The following is a 23,056-nucleotide window of genomic DNA, read 5'->3' on the forward strand; positions in this document are numbered from 1 at the left end:
AATCAACCTAATTAACATTTTCATGTGAAAAGAAAAGCTACTAAATTTAAGTAAGTCATACAAATGAGTAATCTACTTTAATATTTATAAAAAGAGAATTTATTAATTAAATTTATAAGAGGTCAATTGAAATATACATATATATATATATATATATATATATATATATATATATATATATATATATATATGAATTATTTTAATAAAAAAGGCGTCAATCGACTCCTTTTTTTCAAACAAATCCGCCAATGCAAAATATCATAATTGATGTGAAAAGGGTATAATACAAACCATTTATACATAACTGCAAGTGGAGGAGCAGTGGAGGTGGAAGCAGCCCAGGTCAGTTCTCCTTCTTCATCCTCTTCTTTTCAGTTGCACAGATTTTTTTTTTTTTTTAATTCTTAAGCACCAGCAATCAATAATTTTCATGGTATTTGTGACAAAATATATGTGCAAATTTACGGCTTGGATCTGATAATGGCCACGCTATTCCTACTTTATTATTATGAAATGGTTTACATTACATAAGATTATTCTAATGCACGACATAGTCACTCTTTCTCTGTTTTTTTTTTTTTTTTTTTTTTTTTGAGCTCAGTCGCTTGTCACTGCCATTTCAAGCGGCTCCCTTACATCAATTGAGTGGGGAGCCTCATTTTCGGGTGGGCTGTAAATTGTTTTTTGGTAGATTTCTGACAGATAGTGCTTTTCAGAGTCTTTTTAGTAGTGTCTGTATAGTTTTAGATTTTAATGGTTTGCTGTGTTGGGAAGGGGAAGAGCCTAGGGTTTGTCAACGGTTGCATTTGAGGCGCCAGTGACCTCTTGGCTAGAATAGGAAAACATATATGCCTCCTCTCCTTTATTCTCTGATTCTCTAGGATGGTGCTTCATTTGCTTGTTTCTGAGAAAGAAAGACCCTGAGAGTTTTGCTAGCAACCATTCGTGGCTGCCCTTGCAGCTATAAGAGAGTAAGACGTCAGGGCTCTATCTCTGCTTCTGCTATTCTTTCCTTTTTGAGCCGTTGCATGATCGGCCTCCATGATCTCTATGCTTCTTGTTGTTGGTTTTGAGCTTAAGGGTTGCTACATAGATTGCAAGGGTGTTATAGTGTTATGGGTCTTTTGAGTAGGCACTTCACCATGTGTGGCCCTGGCATAATGCTTCAGTCTACCGCAATTTCCCTCTAGTGGAAAACGGTTGTAGAAGAACGGCGATGCATATATTGCTTTCTTTTCTTCTGGGTCTAGAACTTGGGTGCATGACCCGCCGTAACTAAGGTTTGTGCTTAGGGGTTGAAGTTGGCTCTTAGGTTCTTTGTTAAATCATGGGTCTTATTTGTTGGATCTTATAAAGTTAATTTTGACATGTTTCATGTTTATGTATCGAGTTTAAGTTTTTTTTTTTTTTTTAAATGAAATCTATCATCTATTTTTAGAATTAAAAAAAATTCTAATGCACAGTACACCGAATGCACGTAAATATTTTTGTGCTTTACCTGCACTAAATAATTTAGCCGATACCAACCTTGTAAGCGTCAAGGCCCAAAAGCACCAACAAAAATGGGTTTTTCCAATGACACGCGGCAACGACTCAGCTATGTTGTTTTTGCTATATATATTGTAGACAACGAATTAACGGAACCTTAAGTTTGAACAGTTCATCCTTTGCCGCCACTCAGTCCACCACTATGCCATCACCGCCTCCATTTCCGCCGTAGTAATTGCTGAAAAATCACATATCGCCAATTTATATCTCGTCCTTTTGAATGAAGAAAAGGCTGCAAAGCCTCTTCGGTTCTCTATGCGATTGCGGCGGTTGCCTGCGTCACAGAAATGTTTCTTACTCTATCTCCACTTCTCAAAGACCTGGACCTGGAGGTAGGCAACCTTCTCCTCCTCCTCTTCTTTTTCTTTCTTTTTTTTTTTTTAAATGAAAATCGAAAAGTCTCGAATTCTCAAATTACTTGAATTTTCGAATTCTTATTTATGTCATGTACGGACTGTGGACCAATCCTCTCGGCCATTGATTCTATTTTTAGGAGATGAATAGCGGAAGATCTATCGAATTCTATCAATCTCGGAGATGAAACGATATTTACAATATCAACCTCGATATTACTGTTATAATCAATTTTACTAACAGTACACTGACTTGCATATCGTAAAAACAAAATTCGGCATTTAGGTATTTTTCTCTGGAATTGTCGGGGTGAAATTGAATTAATTAGGATTTGATGGATTGAATCTTCAATGAGGATTGCTTCTAACTTTTTGAAATGTCAAAATTTAAGGGTTTTTTTTTTAATCGATTCAATCTTTGATGAGGTTTGCTTCTAATTTGTTTGAAATGTCAAATTTTATGGGTTTTGATACCATGATATCTAAAAGGCACCAAAGTGAAGGGGACAAAGGGGTTCTTTGTCTCTAATTAAAAGAAGCCAAGTAAGAAAAGAGATTCTTACAAGCTGTTTCCACACCAAATAAAATAACTTCTCACACATCAACAAATAACAAGATTCTTTCTTATAGTGTTTACTCCATGTATTTTTCAGGTATATTGAACCCAGATAGACATTTTCATTGTGGTGAACAAAATCTGAAAGATAGCAACTGTCGCACCATGCCACCTCATGCGGTTCGATTGCATATTCAAGATCGTCATGTAATTTTTTTTTTTTGGAGAATTCTTGCTTTTGATGCTTTTACTTCCAGGGTATTTTATCTGTTCAATACTGTTGAGAATTACGATCTATTGGAGTATTTATTGTCCCATGCCGATCTGATTTTAACATTAAGGAAGGATACCTCTTATTAATTTTAGGTTGCATTTACATACCATGTTTCTGCTAAGTTCTTTGCAATCTGCAGGTCGTGATGGATAATGGCATAGTTCAAGTCACATTATCAAAACCTGAAGGAATTGTTACTGGCATACGATATGATGGAATTGACAATTTGCTTGAAGTTCTTAATCGTGAAACAAATAGAGGGTATATGATGTTACAGCTACTTTAGTTTCTCAAATTTGTTTCCTTTTAAGGTCTTCTTTTCCTGCTGAATATCTAGGCTACACAGTAGGTGGTAGCACTGTTGAAGCATGGCTTCAATCCCAGGGCTTCATTGTGGTAACCGATAACATCGCTGTGCTGACTAGCATCTTCCAGATATCCTATTCGTATGGATGTTAAAAAAAAATATTGATATCATGTGAAAAGATATATATAGATATTATCTGGTCAAGAAGGTATTTTTATGAGTTTTCATTAAGGCAGCTCTGTTTGCTACGCAGGTATTGGATTAGATGATTCAGATTTCAGAATTATAAAATTAAGAATAATCTGATTTTTTTTTTCATTTTATTTTGTTTTTTGACTGATTAATGTCACATTACTAGAAAATTGACTCTTAACTTTTAATTGTGTAGATATTGGGATCTTTTCTGGAATCCACCAGGAGGCAAGGGAATCTTTGATGTGTATGCCTATTCCTTTCATTTGTTTTCTTTTCTTCTTCATGTCAATGAATATTTATTAGAGGCTACAAAGTTCAGAAAAATATATATTAAAATTTTTTTCTTGCAAAAAGAAGAAATGGTAGGATCTGCATACCATCACAACTAAATGCAAGTACATCATTGTCAGCAATTTTTTACCAAGTTTGTATTTTTTTATTCACAAATCTCAAGAATAATTTGAAATTATGTTCCAAATGTATGTCATTGCTTAAATGTTTTCAACACATTGATATATGATCCACTTTAGATTATTTTCCTTTTTATATATCTCATTTATCTTTTAAGCCTAGGAATTAATCAAAATGCTATTGGATTTCTGCCAAATTTTGGATTTAGACTTCTTTCACACCAATTGTGAAAACATGTAGTATATCTTTTATATATTTTTTTTAATTATGCTTGTTCTATTGGCTGTAAAAGATCTAACGTAAGCTGATATGTCAATGAACAACTGGTTGATATGCAGGATTAGTGGAACAAGTTTCAGGGTGATTGTGGAAAATGAGGAACAGGTTGAGCTCTCATTCACAAGAATGTGGGATCCCTCCCTGGAGGGAAAGTACATTCCCCTAAACATAGATAAAAGGTCTTTGCTCAAATCATACGTGTATATATACACAAACATATGTTTGATTTTAATCTGATATTTTACTACGAGATAAAAATGATTCATATTGTCTTCTAGGTTTATATTACTCCGTGGTTCTTCAGGCTTCTACTCTTATGCCATCTATGAGCACTTACAAGAGTGGCCAGGTTTTGAACTTGGCGAAACCAGGATCACTTTCAAACTCAGAAAAGACAAGTAAGCAATCAATAATATCTTCTTATATTACCTGCTTGCATGTCAATGATTTTTCATGCTTAAAGAAGAGATTATTTATAAACATACAACTGTCAACTAGAAATTCCATAACATGGTTTCCTTGTTCTAGTTCTGAGAAGAAATTGTTTTAATCTATCAGTCTATGGCTGATCATACGTCATGTGTATCATGATTGGCCAAAAGGTCTAGTCAAAATAGCCTAGAGTTCAATGAAGGTGAAAAAAAATGACAAATGCTTATATATTTTTTGATAAGTTTTTGTTTGTGTGGTTTCCTGTTTCCTTTGCTCACAGTAAATCGAGGGTATGAGTGTTTTCATTTCTTTTAGATTAATTCACTTACCCAAAGGGATCGAAATTTGAACCCCTCATCCCTATTCCTATGAGATAGGAGAAATCATTTGGCTCCAATGTCGTTGGTGACATTCCTTGATTAATGAAAGCATAAGCTTGTTTCAGTTATAGGGGTTGATCTTAATGTCCTGTGGTACCACATCAGCTTGGGTGAAACCTCTGCAGTACCACATTTGTGGTTACAAGAAAATTGACAATAGAAATTTTCTGATGAAATAAAATTGGTGGTTAGTTACATTCCTTGTAGTGTGGGCAATCAAAGCTTCAAATTTCTACTTCCCCTAAACTTGAATCAATTAGAAAAAATTATGATTTTGGATAAATGGTGAGGTTGTGAGGGTTAAAAATAACAGTCGCAAAGATAAGTTTATAAAATATTATATGTTATCTATTGTCTGATATAATGGAATATTTTCCACTGAAACTTTATATTTGCCAAAGGATGGTAGGGTCAAAGTCAATTATATCTATTGAGTATAGAATGAAAAGAATATCATTCAAAAAATTTATTTTAATTTTTTTTAGTGGTGTACTTTGAGTGAACAGGTTTCAGTATATGGCTGTAGGAGATAATCGGCAAAGACTGATGCCCCTGCCTGATGACCGTATGCCAGGAAGATGTCAAACCCTGGCCTATCCAGAAGCCGTCCTTCTTGTTAATCCTAAGTTCCCAGAGCTTAAAGGAGAGGTGATTCACTACTATTATATGCAGCTTCTCCTTTTTTCAACTTTCCCCTTTTTCCTCCCTAAAGGCGTTTCATCTGACATCATATGACTTTAAAAATGAAATGTTGTTGGTGATCAACAGCCTCTCTTAGCCGATCCACTGATCCAGCAAAGTTTGAGTTTTGCTGGAGCCTGCCAAAACATTCTGGGCAGAACTTCTTTCCTTCTTTAATTTCATGAAACACAAATATAAATTCCTATGAATTGTCATATGATTGTTTTTTGCAGGTGGATGACAAGTACCAATATTCATGCAATAATGAAGACAATCAGGTCCATGGGTGGATGTCCTTCAACCCACCAGTGGGGTTTTGGCAAATTACACCAAGCAATGAATTCCGAACTGGTGGGCCCCTCAAACAGAACCTGACCTCACATGTTGGCCCCACCACGCTTGCTGTGAGTGACTGACCTTGGATGTAGTCCTTAGAAATATTTTATCTTGCCAGTTTCATGCATTTTTAAGCCTTCATCAGAGCTTGGCATTATTGGCTTCAACTGTCTGTCTACATTGATTTTCAATTCAAATGGTTTCATTAGATGTTCCATAGTTCACATTATGCGGGAAATGATCTGGTGCCAAGGTGCAACCTTGGCGAGCATTGGAAGAAAGTTTTTGGCCCAGTTTTCATCTATCTTAATTCTGCATCAACTGGAAATGACCCACTTTTTCTGTGGGAAGATGCCAAAATACAGGTTTAACATAAATTATTGCAACTTTTGCAAGTTCATTTTCTTGTTCTTATAACTTGATATAGCAATTAGACAGTTGCGTTTTGATGGAAATGCACTGTGCTTTGATCTACAGATGATGGCTGAAGTCCAAAGCTGGCCATACAGTTTTCCAGCCTCTGCAGATTTCCAAAAGTCAGCAGAACGAGGGAATGTATGTGGTAGACTACTTGTCCAAGACATGTAAGCATTTGAAGATACCTAATGTATGGCTATGACATTAGTGGTTCATTGGATAAGTAGGAAACTAATTATAAGCATAATTGGATGAAATTATATTCTTGCATAATACCATTCCCAAGCTTTAAGGATTTATTATTTATATTTCACCATAATATTTGCTTGTTCTATCAATCTAATAAGTAGCATGCAACAGTGCAAGGTGCATGTGGTCATGGGATCTTGTCAAATTTTGAACGGTCTGGCTTGAAGCCCAATGAAATATCATGGGAAATTAGGTTAGAGTGCCTGGAATTATATTTGGAAAGCACATGGATTTTTAAATGCTATAAATTTGAGTGTTGATACCTATAGAATTAGATTTTTAAATGCTATAAATTAGGTTAAAAATTCCAATAGTGAATAACAGTTAGTGCTGACTAACAACATAAATTTTGGAGTATATATAAAAGTTTTTTTTTTATTTTAATATGTAGGTGTATGAGTGAGGACCATATTATAGCAAGTGGTGCTTATGTAGGGATGGCCCCACCAGGTGACGTTGGATCATGGCAGAGAGAATGCAAGGTGATTTTACCATCTTTTCTATTCTGTTTACGTATATTATCTTTTGGTAGGTGAGCTTCACCTACCAACAGAAAAAAAAAAAAAAAAAAAGAACGTAGATAACTTTTTTTCATTTTTCATTTTCCCTGTTTATGTTTCCGAATGTAGATAGGTAGCCTTTTATGCTTGTTAAATCTACCAGTATGTTTGCAACAACAGTTGTGATGTGTTTTCTACAACCATTTTATGGTTCTATGCTTCTTGTAGAAGGTGGACATGCTATAACTATGCTGAAGAGGGCATTGTTTTCTACAGTTTCCTATTGGAATAAAACTCATAGAAGACGCCGCTCTTTTAATATTACGTAAAGGAAGTGACTTTTAACCTCCATTACATAATGATTGTAATGGTGTGGAATAAATATTTGATTCTTTATTTGGATCCTCTAAAGTCAGAAAAGGAAGAATTTGTCACTCTAATTTCAACATCCTTGGGTATGGATGCTGCATTTTAGTTTCAAATTGTTGATCATAGAGTTAAATCAAAATTTGTAAAGCGTGTGGCTTCATGATCATTCAGCATACAAGAAGCAAGTTGGAGATGCTAAATCTTCTTTTAATGCCTACTTCTCTGAATCAAATTGAGCATATAATGGAGAGTGTATTGATTAGTAATGTTCTCCAAATAAAAATGAATGTTTTAATGAAGAGCACCGATATGTTCCACCTTCACCTTATTTTTCTATCACATGTGTGCTATAATTGCTTTTGTTGTCGTATTCATGGTGAGATGGTAGTTATTTAAAAGCATAACTGCTGCTTGATACTTCTCATTAGGACTACCAATTTTGGACCAGAGCAGATGAGAATGGCTTTTTCTCCATTAAAAACGTCCGTACAGGGGACTATAATCTTTATGCATGGGTTCCTGGATTCATTGGGGATTATCGATTTGAAGCTGTCATTACCATAAACTCAGGTTCTCTTCTTCAGCTATGCTGATCTCTTTTTCTTCTGTTCTTGTAGATGCTGAATGTTTTGTGGGGTCTAAATGACATGCAATACAGGTTGTAATATCGAAATGGGTGATCTTGTATATAAGCCTCCTAGAGATGGACCTACATTGTGGGAAATAGGCATCCCTGATCGTTCTGCTGCAGAATTTTATGTTCCTGATCCTGATCTCGTGCATGTCAATAAATTATTTATCAATCATCCTGACAGGTTAGCTCTCCTTAGAATTTAACGTAGTCTAAAGTAGTTCCTTCTATAAAGAATAGAGAATAAGATTGATAGATACACTTTGTTGGGTTTTGCTTTTGGATTGATTGGGAAAGAACATCACATGATCGCAATATAAATTCTTCCCGGTAAGAAGTTTTATCATGTTGATATTTGGAACAATGGTGGCATATATGACTTATTTCTGGTGGCTGTTATAAAATATTTGCAATTGCTGTGAAATTTTAACCAGAGTAATGATTTGACTATTCCCTGCTACTGGCAGGTTTAGGCAATATGGGTTGTGGAGCAGATATGTGGATTTATATCCCGAGGCGGACTTGGTTTACACAGTTGGTGTCAGTGACTATCGCAAAGATTGGTTTTTTGCACAGGTAGTGAGGTACAGTTCTTTCAACATCTGACTTCGCTGGATGAAACCTTCAGTCAGTTTCTAAATTGCTTGGATAAATCCACGAAAACATCACTTTTTTTTCCATGGGTAAGATGCTTAATGAATTTTTTCAGATGACATAAACCAAAGTGATTTACAATGATTAACCATCAGAAAACTGCACCAAAGAAAAATCTGAACAAGTAATAGCCTCTTTGTCACTGCCAGAGCCATATGCTATTAGTTATGTGTAGCATTGGAAAGTTTGGTATACACCTGTTCTTTTTCATTCTTGGCAATGATTAACCATCAGAAAACTGCACCAAAGAAAAATCTGAACAAGTAATAGCCTCTTTGTCACTGCCAGAGCCATATGCTATTAGTTATGTGTAGCATTGGAAAGTTTGGTATACACCTGTTCTTTTTCATTCTTGGCCACCTTCTTACTGTCAATTGGTGCCTCTTTTAGTCAATTGATTAACCAATCATGACAATTATTTCTTGTCTCTGTACTACAGGAGGAAAGATGATGGTACACATGTAGGTACCACATGGCAAATAAAGTTCAAACTTGACAAAGTTGATCGAAGGAACACCTACAAATTGCGCGTGGCATTGGCATCTGCAGCTCTGGCAGAACTGCAGGTTGTAGCAATTCATTTGATTATAAACTTACTGGAGTATCCAGCATTCATACTTGTATCCAGTTTGCTTAAAATTTATAATGCTAAACGGTTCTTTGATCCTTTTCCAAAGGTTCGTGTTAATGACCCAAATGCCCCCCGCCCTGTATTTACAACTGGACTAATTGGAAGGGACAATTCGATCGCAAGACATGGGATTCATGGGCTCTACCGGCTGTACAATGTGAATATACCAGGTGTTCGGTTAGTTGAAGGAGAGAATACCATCTTCTTGACACAGCCAAGATGCACCAGCCCTTTCCAGGGTCTCATGTATGACTATATTCGTCTGGAAAGTCCTCCATCTTCATGATCCATAAATGAAATTTCATGTTCATGTAAGTAAAATATTTTCAAAATGGTTCACAAAATAATGCGTGTGTGTATGTATGCCTATGTCTGAGTTTACCTTCATAGGACAATAAGCCAAAATGTGTCGATGTACGGATGAGCTAAATGTGGAATACAACTATGCATATGATAATTTATGTGTTGTCTTATTTCATTCTTGAATTTTACAATTTCATTCTTGAAGTCAGCCATATGCTAATTGCCTGGGATTGTGTAGGAACCAACTTAGTGGACTACTTTCTCTGTTTAGAACTGCTTATCCGCGGAAATTGCTAAGAAAAGCCTTTGAGCTAATCTGAATTTTTGGACAAGGATATGGATCAGTTTCTCCTAAGGAGATTTGTCTAATCTTGTTTTGTTTAGCTTCGAATTCATTAGAAGTGGAGCTGCGGTTTATCTGAATATATGAAGTTAGCCACAGATTAACATTGCGTTATGTGCTGAAGGATAAGTACATTATCCAACACTGGGCCTAAAAACAGCGGATATGTCTAGAATCTTATGTCGTATGTATCCCAACAGTAGCAAATTCTGAAAATTACTCGACTTTTGAGGACGGAACCGTAGAAGGAACCAAACATAATCTGAAGTAAACATTAAGTGATTAAAATCTTAAATATTGAAAACAACCATTTTCTCTTGAGATAATAGTTGTTTGATTGTTTCACCTATAAACTTAAAAACTGAAAATTAGCCCGTGTCATTGTACTTAAAGACTGATGAAGTAACCAATCAGAAGTTTTTAAGTATTCTTCAAATTTCGGGGGGGACTCGAATATTGCACACATTGTTCTGGGTGCTTTCTTTTCAAGTTGATACACGACTTTAAAGGAGATGTGGCAAATAGGTCAAGCTCTGCTGTCTTGGGTTGGTATAATTTTGTATGAAAGCGAGCTCTTTTGTGGGTATTAGTCATTAATTAGATTACAGTATAATTGAGTTTGTTTATCTCCTTTGTTCTTTTTTCAAACAAAGATTACTCCTGTTTGATTTCTCAAATCAGTTCAAGTGACTTCTCATGCCGAACTCTAGGAGAATTAGGAAACAACGAACACATATGCTTATAAAAAAAACAAAAAAAATGACGAAACAAATATTACCCTATTTGACTTTTATCAATATCTCTATGGAAACTTGCTCAATTCCTTAATGTGCAGGTCAAGTTTCCTGGTTAAAAATTTGATAATCCCATCTTAGAGGAGATAGAGAAGGAAAAAAGAATAGAAAACCACAATCAACTAATAAGTGAGATAGTTACGTTTAGGTGGCTGCATACCAACCAACTACTACCTCTTTAATATAATAATACAAGCATGCAAGTTAATAGACATATATAAGAATGTTTAACAGAATGATTATAAGAAAATTTAAAAAAAAAAAAAAAAAAGAATGTTTGATAGAAATTTTTAGCCAGAAGTCGAAAATTATGTTCAATTATATGTGTGTGTGTGTGTGTGTGTGAAGCATGTTGTTTAGGTCCAGTAGCCATTGTCCATCTTGCAGATTTCAATTGCCTTGGCTGCTATAGCCATTCTTGTACGCTTTTATATAGCCCCACCAAATTGTAGAAGTGGGAAAGTGGCGAGTGGCGAGTGGCGACGAAGTAAAGAGATTATAAAGGGAAAATAGTGAAAGGAATGCTTTGTCTCCAGTTTAAGGGAGCTAAAGCCAACAGATTCTTTGTAAGCTCTTTACATATGAACACACGCACACTCACATATTTTCGCATTCACTTCAAATTTCTTTCTCGAAGCAATTCAAAGCTTCGCCTAATTGCTTGTATTTATCTAATACACTAGCATAATAATTATAGTCCAGAGAACTACATGGCAAATCAAGTTCAAAATCGACATTGATCAAAACTGCATTTATAAGCCGAAAGTTGCACTTGCCTCTGCAATATTTTCAACCGGACTAATAGGGAAAGGATAACTCAATTGCGAGACATGGCATCACAATAAAAGAAAAAAGTTTTTTAAGCTGTTAGCATAATTGCTGTAATTATGCAGCATAATTGCTGCAATTATGCAGCATAATTACAGCAATTATGTAACATAATTACAGCAATTATGCTAACATAAGCAATGGATTAAGGCTTCGTCATTAACAATATGATTAGTAACGGATTAAAAATTTTTGTGATGAGTTTAATTCATCGATAATTCAAGATTAACAACATTACGACAGATTTTCTAGATTAGCAATGGATTTATTTTGTTGCAAACTAATTTGCAGCCAATCTTTAAATCCGTCGCTTTTTTTTTTTTTCCTTTTCTAAAATACTTAGTGATGGATTTTTTTTCTAGAGATAAATAAATAATTTAAAAAATGTATATTTATGTCTTTATAAATTGCTTTCGTAGTTGTTTTTTTCCTGAAAACATTACAAGGTAGAATGGCCCAAGTGGAGGAGTACATGTTAATTGTATATATCTAGTTATTAAATATGTGACTATGTGCTGATATCTGCCGTTTTCTTCATAGTCTTTAATCCATGGTCCTTGACTCATAGTCTCTAATCCATGGTTCTTGACTCAGCACATAATGGTTCTAAAGCACTTTAAAGCACCTGACGAGCTCGTTATAGACTTAACAAACTTGGCATCAACAACCTGGAACCTTTGTTGATTGGTGTAATTTGGCTTTGCCTTGCCTAAACCAGTTTGGGTGAAAGAAGCTCCATTCTCGAAAACATCCCCCACAGAGTAGAAGTTCCAGGGCCTGCTGTTCATAGTAATGCCTTTTCTCCATGTTACCTGTTGAAAAAAAAAAAAAAAGGTTTTCTCTTTAAGCTGTTAAGTATTGCATTAAATTAATAGGTGAGTGTCAAGTAAAGGTGAGTGTATATTACTTATATTGCATGGTAATCATTCAATGAGCTAAGTATAAAACAATTAAATTCTTTAATAGGAGAAATTATATAGTGAAGCAGTGATATTATGTATTCACTCTTTAATTTAGTATACTTAATGTTCTTGATGTAAACAAGATTTTTAAGTAGGAATTATTTGCCTTCTAGTAAGTTCTAAGTATTTGTGAGATCTGCATATAAATCATATATTATATATGTATAATTTGGAATATATATATGGTGAACCCATATGTAAAATAAATAAAACTCTTATATTTGCATCTTGAGTATAGACCGTATAAGTAAATTTTTCTAAATATACTTTATAATAAATTAAATTCATATTAAAATTTCTCCCTTTCTTGAGAAAATTAGATAATAATCGATGGTGGAAATATTTGGGATTAGTCTCGTCAATTACCTCTTTGTTTCCTAATTTTGGTGCAATAAAGTAATTGGCTTCACTCTTAATGCTAGGATCCATGCTTCCCCCAATTGCATATTGTTCCCATCCTTGATAAAGGTTATTGGCTACGTGTGCATATCCATGGCGAACCCTGCAATGTTTTAAATGTCCAATAAAAATCATTAATTCAAATTATTATTATTATTATTATTATTATTATTATTATTTTGCTTTTGTGCATTTTAGTAGAAATCAAATCACCTTGGCATCCGCTGATTACAATTTGGACCAAAATGATTGAACACAACAGTCACCCTCATGTCCTTGTCTCTCAAATACCCATCATCATGTCCAAGAAGCATAACCTTGTCTTGGTCCTTGAACCAGTTGTTAGAGATGGTAATGTGGGTAGATCCACGAGTTACATCCAGAAGACCGTCTTGGCATGCGTATAGAGTATTGTGGTCTATCCAAACCTTTGATGCGGTGACCAACCTTATTGCATCCCCATCCATTTGACCTAGGGTCACCATTTCTCCATTTGGTCCCCTCACCGAGCTAGGACCTGTGGCCTTGCAATGGTGAATCCTTAGGCCATGGATTATTACATCGGTGGCCTGAAAAATACATACAAATTCAGACTTGTTATAAATAATGGCAATCATGTATATAGTCTAACTATTTTAATTAACATCAATGAGTTATAATTCCATGATTATTAAGTTTTCTTTAGAACCCATAACAATTCGCATTAGAATTTTCGTCAAAATCAAATAAATAAATAAATAAACAATCGACTCAGTTGATACAAGTGATCAAATGAATGATGGTATATATTAGTAAATTACCTTGTAGACTAGAAGGCAAGCATTTCCAGTAATGTGAACGTTGGCACCACGACCATCGAGGGTGGTGAAACTGCTAATGAGAAGGGGCTTTTGAAGTTCAATATTCATGTTCTTTTGAAAAGTTATCCACACTTTGCCAATGATCATGGTGGCTCCATATCTCAGGGTTCCTGGTTTGGGGTTTAATGGGTCATCACTAGGATCAGTCACTTTATAGCGGATAATATCTTTTCCAATATTGTTAGTCATCTTCCCTGAAAACCCCACGGAGCAAGTGGCTAATTGCTGCCTATTTCTTCGCCATTCAGGGTTCTGTCTCCAGCAACTATCAATGGGATTCATCTTTTGTGCAAGACAAAAATTAGGGGTGAAGAAGAAGACCATGCAAAGAACTAAAGCGAATTGCCATTGTAAGGCCATCTTTGTACGAACACTTCTTATTGCTTTGGATTCAAATGCCACAAAAAAGATAGTAGCTAGCTAGATTTGCTGGGAAGAATTGGGTGGGAAGAGGGTTTTATAGTAAATATTTAATAATGGTTAAAGTTTTTTCAATTCGTTTCAATGAGATGGTTATTTAGCTTTGCTTAAAGCCCACATTTATTGTTGGTTTCAATCCTGGAATGGTGGCTGTAGGAGTATTTAGTTGTGATTAAAGCTATTAATAGGAAAGAAGGGAACCAGAAAACTGAACTGATTTGCCATATTTGAACACTTCTGATTTTGCTTGCTGTATTGAGGTAGATATTATTTGTATTAAATGTGATGGCATCATTTTATTCATATATAAAAATTCCCCGTATACACATGAATATTTATATGAACCACTGAAAAAAAAATGTACTAACAATAGTTTGCCATGTCATGCAGCATGAAAAAATGTAAAAATTTACCCAATTAAGGTATATTGGTGGTTTTTTTTTTTGTTTTATTCATTTATTATATGTTTAAGAATTCATTAACTAATTTTTATTCATTTATTAGATATAACAAATGATGTTATATTTCAGTGCTTCTGTTAGAGGGAGTTTGAATTTTGATTTAGTAACTATACACTGGAGTTGAGGACAATGAAGGACAACTTATGTCATTAGAATTTTTATAGTTATTTTGAGTCATTTTGTTTATACTTTGTATTTTTTATCATTGGATTAAAAATTTTGTTTATACGTAATGTTGCTGTGAATTTTTAAATCACTAGGTGAATTTACTAGATTTCGAGTTGCCTAAGAACACAAGAAAAAATAAGCTTGACATTCTTCCGACAACCACTTCAACTTTCAAGTTAGAGAGCATTTTGAGTGTTTGAAAGCAATGTAACAATGAGATTGTGAGAGAATATAAAGCGTATCTAAGTAGATATCTAGGGCCTATTTATACCGAGACGGGACATAATCAACACTAATCTTGAGCTCTCTTCTTGCCATACGCAATGGAATTGTACCATATCAGCATAATTTCCAACAAGGATCACACTAACATACTCAGCGGCATTGTCTTACGGTCACATTATTTCAAGCTCGATCTGTAACTTTGATCTCTTGATTATCGATTTGTTACCATCTGAACTGATCTTGGTGAAACAATTAATCGATCTTTATGAGTTTGGAGATGATCAGACTTAAACTGATATCACTTGATGGCCTATGATTAGAGATCCATTTTAAACCGAATTCAGATCTAATGAGTCTGACTCACTGAAAATCAAAATTTGAGCTGTACTATATCAATACCATTGAAACTTCCCTAAAATTGATGCCCTAGATTAAATAAGGAATCAAGATCACAGTATCCACTCTAATTATAACCAAAAATAAATCTATGCTATATTTAAAAAGTAACTTAGAATGGACAATAAGTATAAATTAATATTCAATTATTCCAAAGCGAATTACTTAATATTTTGTTTTATATTATAAATATTAATTTCTCATAGTTTCTTATAAATTGTTTATGAAATTTCAATTTTGAATTCAATTTATTCATTGTACCATTATCTTTAATATTGCTGAAATCATCATTAAATTATTTGTCATGATTGTATAATGTCAAAATGGGTGATTATATATTGTAATCAAAATTAAAAGTGTATGGTGAATTAATAGGATTATATTAATAAACATATAAGTTTAAAACATATTAATGTATATTATTATTACTCCAAAAGTCCAAATTATTTCATGCAATATGATAAAAATATAATAAGATTTAAAAAATGCAAAGAAATCAGGTGGCTTCTACATAAGACAATTTCATCCCTTAATTTTTTTCACAGCTAAATTTGTGTTAATTTATTTTTAATCAATTATAATAATTATTATAATATAATTAAATTCATATATAAATATATATATATATATATATATATATATATATTAAATTTAAATACTTATAAAGAACATAGATTTACAAAAATTAATAATTCGAATTATGATTATACAATAAATTTAAAATAATAGCAATCTTTACTGGTTAATCTCTTGTATTTTGGTTTTCGTTGGGTAATGGGTAGTAGCGATGCAATGGTTAATTGGTAATAAAATTCCCTCCGTGAGCCAAACTTCTGACGAACAATGGCCTTAGCCTTAGCCCTCCGCTAGGCCTTACAGTGGGCCAAGGGCCTGGGCTTACGAAATGTTATATTTGAGTCTGACTCCATGCTTCTTTGTGCAAGCTCTCCTCAAAAATCAACCGGATTCCTCCTATCTTGGTTCTTTGGTTTTAGATTGCAACAAGTCTCTGTTAAATTTGACACTTTATATATTGTTTTGAAAATGACTTCAATGCCACTGAAAGCAAGATTATTGACTGCGCTTGCTTAATGAAAAAGAAATTATTAGGTATTGAGTAGGATATGTGCCTAAATTTAAAGTATAGTATTTTTGTGGACTCCTACCATGTGATGAGATCTGTTTTATCTAGGACCTAAGAAGATTTTTCATCAGATTGTTAAACAAGCACTTGCCTTTGGATAAAGAATTTAAAATGTAAGGTTTGAATTTGATAAAATTATAGATTTTTTTAATTAATTAGAGTCATGAATTTATAATAGACTCACAGATGTGAAAAGCATTTTATTTGAAAATGAATTTAAAATGATTTTATGATGGGTAACTTGGCTTTTGAGCCTGGCAAAATCTTGGAAGGTGATTTGTCTTTTTTTGAGACGACTGAGTAAAGATTTTGCAAAATCCAAAAAAAGCATGCTTATGAAAGTAAAAGCTTGGCCTCCAGTTTAAGTGATAAGGCAAACGAATTATTTCTTTTTAAGTCCTATGAACTTGAAGCCTCTAGTACTTTTTATTAGAAATTGATCGACCTGCTGCCTCCTAACAAGATCAACATCTAGCATTTTGTTTCTTCCAAGAGGTCTGCTCTAGATCACCATGTCAAGCCAACGGGTGAAATTGCATATCCAAGAACGTCATGTAATTAGATTTGCTTAATTATATTCCTCGTGTAACTAAATTTTTTCAACAGGTAACAATATGATATCTTACTGAAACTTTTATGCAATGGAAGCAGGTGGTGATGGACAATGGCATACTCCAAGTCACAATATCAAAACCTGAGGGAATAGTAACTGGTATACGTTACAATGGCATCAGCAATTTGCTTGAAGTTCGAAATAATGAGTCTGACAGAGGGTACATGGCTTTTCAAGCTTCATCTGCATAAATTAAGTGCCGTTTCCTTCTATCTTTTTCATCATCTTTTGAAATGGGGCTATTTTTGTTGGATTTTGAATGGAACTTGTAGGTATTGGGACCTTGTCTGGAGCAAGGAAGGAAGTACAGGAACAACAGGAACATCCTATGTGTATAGCAATAAGTTTTCTATCTTTTTCTTTTTTTTCTTTTTAAGCATATGACGCTAATGTGGAGCACTAATTATATGTTACCGTGCAGGATTAAAGGAACATATTTTAAAGTTATAGTGGAAAATGAGGAACAAGTAGAAATCTCATTTACAAAATTGTGGGATCCCTCGCTTGAAGGACAGCTTGCCCCTTTGAACTTAGACAAGAGGTACTTTTCATTGATTACATGTTTCTGCGAGTAATAGTGGAGAAATGTTTCCGTTAATGTGGACAATATCAATGACAATGAATTTCCGGTTTCCAGGTTTATAATGCTCCGAAACTCCTCAGGTTTCTATTCCTACGCCATCTTTGAGCACTTGCAGGAATGGCCTGCTTTCAACCTCCCTCAAACCAGGATTGTATTCAAACTCAGGAAGGACAAGTAAGCAATAGATCCTTATCCTTGAATGAAAACCTAAATTTACCCTTTGAAACAATTGTTCAAAGAAATATCTTCTTGCCTTTTCCACCAATGTAAAATGCTTGAGATTTCCAGCAGAAAGTTTCACTTTCAAAACTTACTACAATAGGAGTAGGGATGATATAAGAGAGAGTGACAAGAAATGAGTTCTTTTGGAATCTTCAAATAACAAGAAATAAAATTGAAAACTAGTTGGCTTTTTCTCAAACTTGAGCAAACAGGTTTCACTACATGGTAGTAGCAGATAACAGGCAAAGATACATGCCACTGCCAGAAGACCGGTTATCTCCAAGAGGCAAACCCTTGGATGTCCCTGAAGCTGTACTACTTGTCGATCCTGTGGAGCCAGAATTCAAAGGAGAGGTAAAACTTCCTCCATGTGAAGTAATGACATCCAAACATTTACAGCGTTTTCTAATTATGTTATGGATTTCACCTTTTATTTCTAAGCCAATGGTTTTAACTGCTCCTAATGAAATGCAGGTGGATGACAAGTACCAATACTCATGTGAGAACAGAAATGTTCAGGCCCATGGCTGGATATGCTTTGAACCTCCTGTGGGGTTCTGGCAAATCACACCCAGCAATGAATTCCGATCTGGTGGACCTCTCAAACAAAACCTTACCTGTCATGTCGGTCCGATCAATCTTGCAGTAAGTGATAAGTTCTCCACAAATTAGTATTATCATAATTTTTATTTATTTTCAACTTCTAGTATTTCTTGCTTTGGAGACTGATAAAAATGATACAATCAGATGTTTCTGAGTGCCCATTATGTTGGGGAAGATATGGTGCTGAAATTCAAACACGGCGAGCCATGGAAGAAAGTTTTTGGTCCTGTTTTTATCTATCTGAACACTTTGTTAGACGAAAATGACCCGCTTTTGTTGTGGGAGGATGCGAAAGAACAGGTCTAAGACAAAAGTAAATGCATATTATAAACTACCACATCTTATATATTAAACAAGAACTAACAAACAAAAATTTTCAGATGTTAATTGAAGTTCAAAGCTGGCCTTACAGTTTCCCAGCTTCAGAGGATTTTCCATCATGCAGTCAACGTGGTAGTGTCAGTGGTAGATTGCTGGTTCGAGACAGGTAAAAAGTAAAATTTTTATGGTTTTGGGTGTTGAAAATTTTTAGACAATCTCAAACTTTGATTAAAGATTTGGAGGCTTGTAACAAAATAAATAAATAAATAAAAGATTTAGAGGTTTAAACTCGGAGTTAAATTTTTAGCTTGTGCAGCTATTAAACTAATCTTTTTTCCAGGCATGCTAGTGATTCTGATATACCAGCAAATGGTGCTTATGTGGGATTGGCGCCACCAGGAGACACTGGATCATGGCAAATTGAAAGCAAGGTAAAATTTATTATATGAATATAATACCCCTGAAAAGGACACCACCACTTTCTTCCATTTTAAGTTCAACGGCAATCTTTATTAATTGCACAGAAACAGGACAGCCTGTTTCATGATTGATTGTAAAAGAAGACCTCTGCTTACATCACGTCAATTTGGCATCCTGTTTCACAAGTTAGATTTTGCTCTACATCCTCAGGGTTACCAATTCTGGGCAGAAGCAGACAAAGATGGTTATTTCTGTATCAATAACATCCGCACCGGAAACTATAACCTTAACGGTTGGGTTCCTGGTTTTATTGGAGATTACAGATATGATGCGGCCATTACCATAACTGAAGGTGTTGTTTTCTGGGTTTCAGTTTAGCGTTTCTCATGCAAACCTAATTTTTCTTGTAATCTTTTTAGTAGTTTCTGATAATGCCGTATTTCCATTTCTTTGTGTAAAATTGTGACCAGGTTGCGATATTGACTTGGGAGATGTAGTATACGAACCTCCAAGAGATGGACCCACATTGTGGGAAATAGGTATCCCTGATCGTTCTGCTGCAAAATTCTATGTTCCTGATCCTGATCCCAAGTATATCAACAAACTTTATGTCAGTCATCCTGACAGGTTAGTTAGCCTAAAATTTACAGAACAGGAAGAACATGTCGCTGCTTATTGTCCCAGAGGATTAATGCTTATATGGGTAAATCCCATGAAACTATTGGGGCTAAGTCTTCATAGAAAAAAAAATTGCTTTGGACAGGTTCAGGCAGTATGGACTATGGGAAAGATATACAGATTTGTACCCTGATGAAGATTTGGTTTACACTATAGGGACCAGTGACTATAGCAGAGACTGGTTCTTCGCCCAAGTTCCCAGGTTTGAATCAATCCTCAGGCCACCAGTCAATTTTTAAAATTTGTGGACCATATATTTAAGAAGTATGCTAATAATCGAATAATCGCATGTTTTTTAATAATTTTCATAATCTAAGCAGAAAAATTAAAAACCTTAAACGCCAAGGATGTTGAAAGTTCTTCAATTACAGAGCTTTGGTGAAATTTCAGGAAAATAGGTGATGGTAAGTACCAGGGAACTACATGGCAAATTAAGTTCAGCCTTGAGAATGCAAATAAGAGTGGAACATATAATCTACGATTGGCACTTGCAACTGCAAATAGTGCTGAATTGCAGGTAACAACACTTTCTGCTTCCTCTTCTTAACTGCAAATAATGCACTTCTTCTTTAGTTAAATAATTTGTTACTATGAATTTGTTCTTGAAGGTTCGCATTAATGACCCTGGAACCAATCCTCCCCTATTTTCAACTGGAGTAATTGGACATGACAACACAATTACAAGACATGGAATTCATGGATTGTACAGACTCTACAGTGTAGAGGTCCCAGGTGCTCAGCTCCTGGAAGGAGATAATAGCATTTTCTTGACCCAACCAATGTTTACAAGCCCTTTTCAGGCTGGAATCATGTATGACTACATTCGTCTGGAAGGACCCACTTCCTCTAATTCTTAGAATAACCAAGTCATGCTTAATATAGCCACTAAAGACACTATTTTCTGATTAAAATTTTATACCAAGAAAATCCAGTTTTACATTTAGCTCGAAATATATAAATATGTATTCAAAATATAAAATATCTGTACTCAATTCTCTGCTACACTATGGATATGGATATTACAGAGATTTGTCGAGCCTCTTCTTGATATTTTCAGCTTCATCAGCTGCTTCAATCTGCGTCTTACTGGCCTGCAAATCAGCTGCAGTTGCTTCCTTCTCATTTCTTGCTGTAATCTTTTTCGCCTGTTTACATGTTAATTAAAAGACTTGCAATTAATTAATCAGCTCGGTAGTATTGTATATAATAAGCAATTTGCCCTCAATTCAAGGCGCCTTACCTGACCCACTAATGTGGCTTTGATAGAGCGAAAGCATTCCTGTAACGAAACTGTAAAAGATAAGCACTCCTTCTTCAACCGTGACATCGCTGATGTCTCTGGCTTTCTCTAGGAAGTTGAAGCCGTTGTGCCGGTGGCTGTTGGTGGTGGCACTGGAGGTGATGGCCTAATCTCTTCCATGATTTTTCACCCTCTCTTACTAACATCTGCTGCACCAAAGAGACTTTAGACTACACAGGAAAGCGTTTTTCTTTTTCTTGATCTTGAGAAGACCAAGTTGGTTCCGGTTTACACGTCTATGCTGATTTGGCTTTTACATGTAGGCGAGGAAGACACCCACGTTTCACGCCTCTTGAGTCTTTTTTTTTTTATTATTATTATTATTTAAAGTGTCCCTCTTGAGTCTTAATTGTTGGATGATATTAAACTCATGGAACTGGAAAATTTTCTACGCTAAATAAATTTGATTGTTTTTTGGTTGATTGGCGTCTGTCCTAACTCCATAAATGGTCTTTTAACTCGATTAATCAGTTTTCAATATTATTAAAATTGTTTATAAAATTATAATTAAATTGATGTAAACTTGTCTCTACTAAATAGATGTATGTGATTTCAATTTCTTATTCAATTTACGATTTATATATGAATTAGCATTGATTTGAAATTTTCATATAGTTTTAATTCAGTTTTTATTTTCTTTATTTCAATTTGATTGTGAATTCTTTAATTATATTTAATTTGATACAATTTAAATTTCAATTCGATTATTAGTTCTTAAAATAATTTTATATAATTATTTTTATAAAAGTTATATTTAAATTGACATTTAAACTTTAAAGTGGGTTATTAATAAACAAAATGTTATATAATGTATATTTTAATTATTTTTAAATAATATAATATTTAATTATAAGATGCATATATAATTTAAAATTATATATATATATATATATATATATATATATATATATATATATATATTGTAATCTAATAGTATAAATATATCATATAATATATTTCTAACTATTCAACTCAACTTTTATCCCAAAAAATTGGGGTCGGCTACATGGATTTGCTTTTTCTACCATAAACGATTTCGGGTTAAATCATCAGAAATATCTAATTCTTCTAAGTCATGTTGTACTACTCTTCTCCAAGTCAATTTATGTCTACCCCTTTTTTTCTTTCTATCATATAACTAATGTGCTCTACTTGTCTAATTGGAGCCTCCGTATGTTTACGCTTCACATGACCAAACCATCTCAATCTTTCTTCTCTCAACTTATCCTCAATTGGCACAATTCCTACCTTTTCTCTAATACTCTCATTACGAACTTTATCTAGTCTAGTATAGTCACTCATCCACCTTAACATTTTAATCTCTACAACTCTTATCTTAGACGCATACGACTCATTCAGTACCCAACACTCACTACCATATAACATAGCGGGTCGTATAGCTGTACGGTAAATTTTTTCTTTCAACTTATTGGGAATCTTGCGATCACATAAAACTCTGGTGGCACGTTTTTACTTCAATCATCCGGCTTTAATCCTATGACTAACATCCTCCTCACATCCCCTATATACTTGAAGGACTGAGTCAAGATATTTAAAGTGATTACTTTGGGATAGTACCACTCCATCCAAACTAACTATTTCCCTATCACCAGTTTGGCCTTCACTGAACTTGCAATGCATGTATTCTGTCTTCGTTTTACTTAACTTAAAACCCTTTGGCTCTAGAGTACTTCTCCAAAACTCTATCTTTCTATTGACTCATTCTCGTGTCTTATCTATCAGAACAATATCATCCGCAAACATCATGCACCAAGGATACTCTCTTGTATATATTTCGTCAATTCATCTA

General features: G+C 34.3%; 3 protein-coding genes across 5 annotated transcripts; 2 read left to right on the plus strand and 1 right to left on the minus strand.

Annotated features, from left to right (window-relative positions):
* Window positions 1-203: 203 nt before the first annotated feature.
* Window positions 204-9,681, plus strand: LOC110636837 (probable rhamnogalacturonate lyase B). 2 transcript variants are annotated; one of them, XM_058130942.1, is made up of 16 exons: window positions 204-342; window positions 2,555-2,664; window positions 2,871-2,992; window positions 3,427-3,477; window positions 3,983-4,102; window positions 4,202-4,321; window positions 5,242-5,383; window positions 5,650-5,820; window positions 5,962-6,117; window positions 6,230-6,336; window positions 6,810-6,900; window positions 7,716-7,857; window positions 7,946-8,102; window positions 8,386-8,502; window positions 9,012-9,138; window positions 9,250-9,681. In XM_058130942.1, exons 2-16 carry the CDS (start codon window positions 2,623-2,625, stop codon window positions 9,487-9,489), a joined length of 1,905 nt encoding a protein of 634 aa, XP_057986925.1. In that variant the 5' UTR covers window positions 204-342; window positions 2,555-2,622; the 3' UTR covers window positions 9,490-9,681. The 2 variants fall into 2 exon arrangements, with proteins under 2 accessions (XP_057986925.1, XP_021642377.1); XM_021786685.2 differs by lacking the exon at window positions 204-342 and adding an exon at window positions 1,627-1,880.
* Window positions 9,682-11,888: 2,207 nt separating this feature from the next.
* On the minus strand, window positions 11,889-14,218 carry LOC110636867 (probable pectate lyase 4). The gene is made up of 4 exons (XM_021786732.2): window positions 13,633-14,218; window positions 13,046-13,401; window positions 12,800-12,935; window positions 11,889-12,283 (listed from the first exon to the last, which is right to left on the minus strand). The coding sequence occupies exons 1-4, from the start codon at window positions 14,050-14,052 to the stop codon at window positions 12,062-12,064; spliced, it is 1,134 nt and encodes a 377-aa protein (XP_021642424.2). The 5' UTR covers window positions 14,053-14,218; the 3' UTR covers window positions 11,889-12,061.
* A 2,643-nt stretch (window positions 14,219-16,861) lies between these two features.
* LOC110634844 (uncharacterized) lies at window positions 16,862-20,985 on the plus strand. 2 transcript variants are annotated; one of them, XM_021783987.2, is made up of 15 exons: window positions 16,863-17,060; window positions 17,158-17,279; window positions 17,392-17,451; window positions 17,541-17,660; window positions 17,757-17,876; window positions 18,137-18,278; window positions 18,399-18,569; window positions 18,672-18,827; window positions 18,908-19,014; window positions 19,189-19,279; window positions 19,479-19,620; window positions 19,739-19,895; window positions 20,032-20,148; window positions 20,337-20,463; window positions 20,555-20,985. In XM_021783987.2, exons 1-15 carry the CDS (start codon window positions 17,019-17,021, stop codon window positions 20,801-20,803), a joined length of 1,923 nt encoding a protein of 640 aa, XP_021639679.2. In that variant the 5' UTR covers window positions 16,863-17,018; the 3' UTR covers window positions 20,804-20,985. The 2 variants fall into 2 exon arrangements, with proteins under 2 accessions (XP_057986926.1, XP_021639679.2); XM_058130943.1 differs by lacking the exon at window positions 18,672-18,827 and having other exon boundaries at window positions 16,862-17,060.
* The last annotated feature ends 2,071 nt before the right edge of the window (window positions 20,986-23,056 follow it).

Source organism: Hevea brasiliensis, chromosome 12 (assembly GCF_030052815.1).
Source record: "Hevea brasiliensis isolate MT/VB/25A 57/8 chromosome 12, ASM3005281v1, whole genome shotgun sequence".
NCBI classification, from domain to species: Eukaryota; Viridiplantae; Streptophyta; class Magnoliopsida; order Malpighiales; family Euphorbiaceae; genus Hevea; species Hevea brasiliensis.

Excerpts from the sequence above, each read along its gene's own strand:
- LOC110636867 (XM_021786732.2), bottom strand. The coding sequence starts at position 14,052 with ATGGCCTTACAATGGCAATTCGCTTTAGTTCTTTGCATGGTCTTCTTC. Across the intron at positions 12,936-13,045 it reads TGTAATCAGCGGATGCCAAG|GGTTCGCCATGGATATGCAC; the intron begins GTGATTTGATTT and ends AAAACATTGCAG. Across the intron at positions 12,284-12,799 it reads CAAAATTAGGAAACAAAGAG|GTAACATGGAGAAAAGGCAT; the intron begins GTAATTGACGAG and ends TTTTTTCAACAG.
- LOC110634844 (XM_021783987.2), top strand. The coding sequence starts at position 17,019 with ATGTCAAGCCAACGGGTGAAATTGCATATCCAAGAACGTCAT. Across the intron at positions 17,280-17,391 it reads AATAATGAGTCTGACAGAGG|GTATTGGGACCTTGTCTGGA; the intron begins GTACATGGCTTT and ends TGGAACTTGTAG. Across the intron at positions 17,661-17,756 it reads CCTTTGAACTTAGACAAGAG|GTTTATAATGCTCCGAAACT; the intron begins GTACTTTTCATT and ends TCCGGTTTCCAG.
- LOC110636837 (XM_021786685.2), top strand. The coding sequence starts at position 1,769 with ATGAAGAAAAGGCTGCAAAGCCTCTTCGGTTCTCTATGCGATTGCGGC. Across the intron at positions 5,384-5,649 it reads TCCCAGAGCTTAAAGGAGAG|GTGGATGACAAGTACCAATA; the intron begins GTGATTCACTAC and ends TGTTTTTTGCAG. Across the intron at positions 5,821-5,961 it reads TTGGCCCCACCACGCTTGCT|ATGTTCCATAGTTCACATTA; the intron begins GTGAGTGACTGA and ends TGGTTTCATTAG.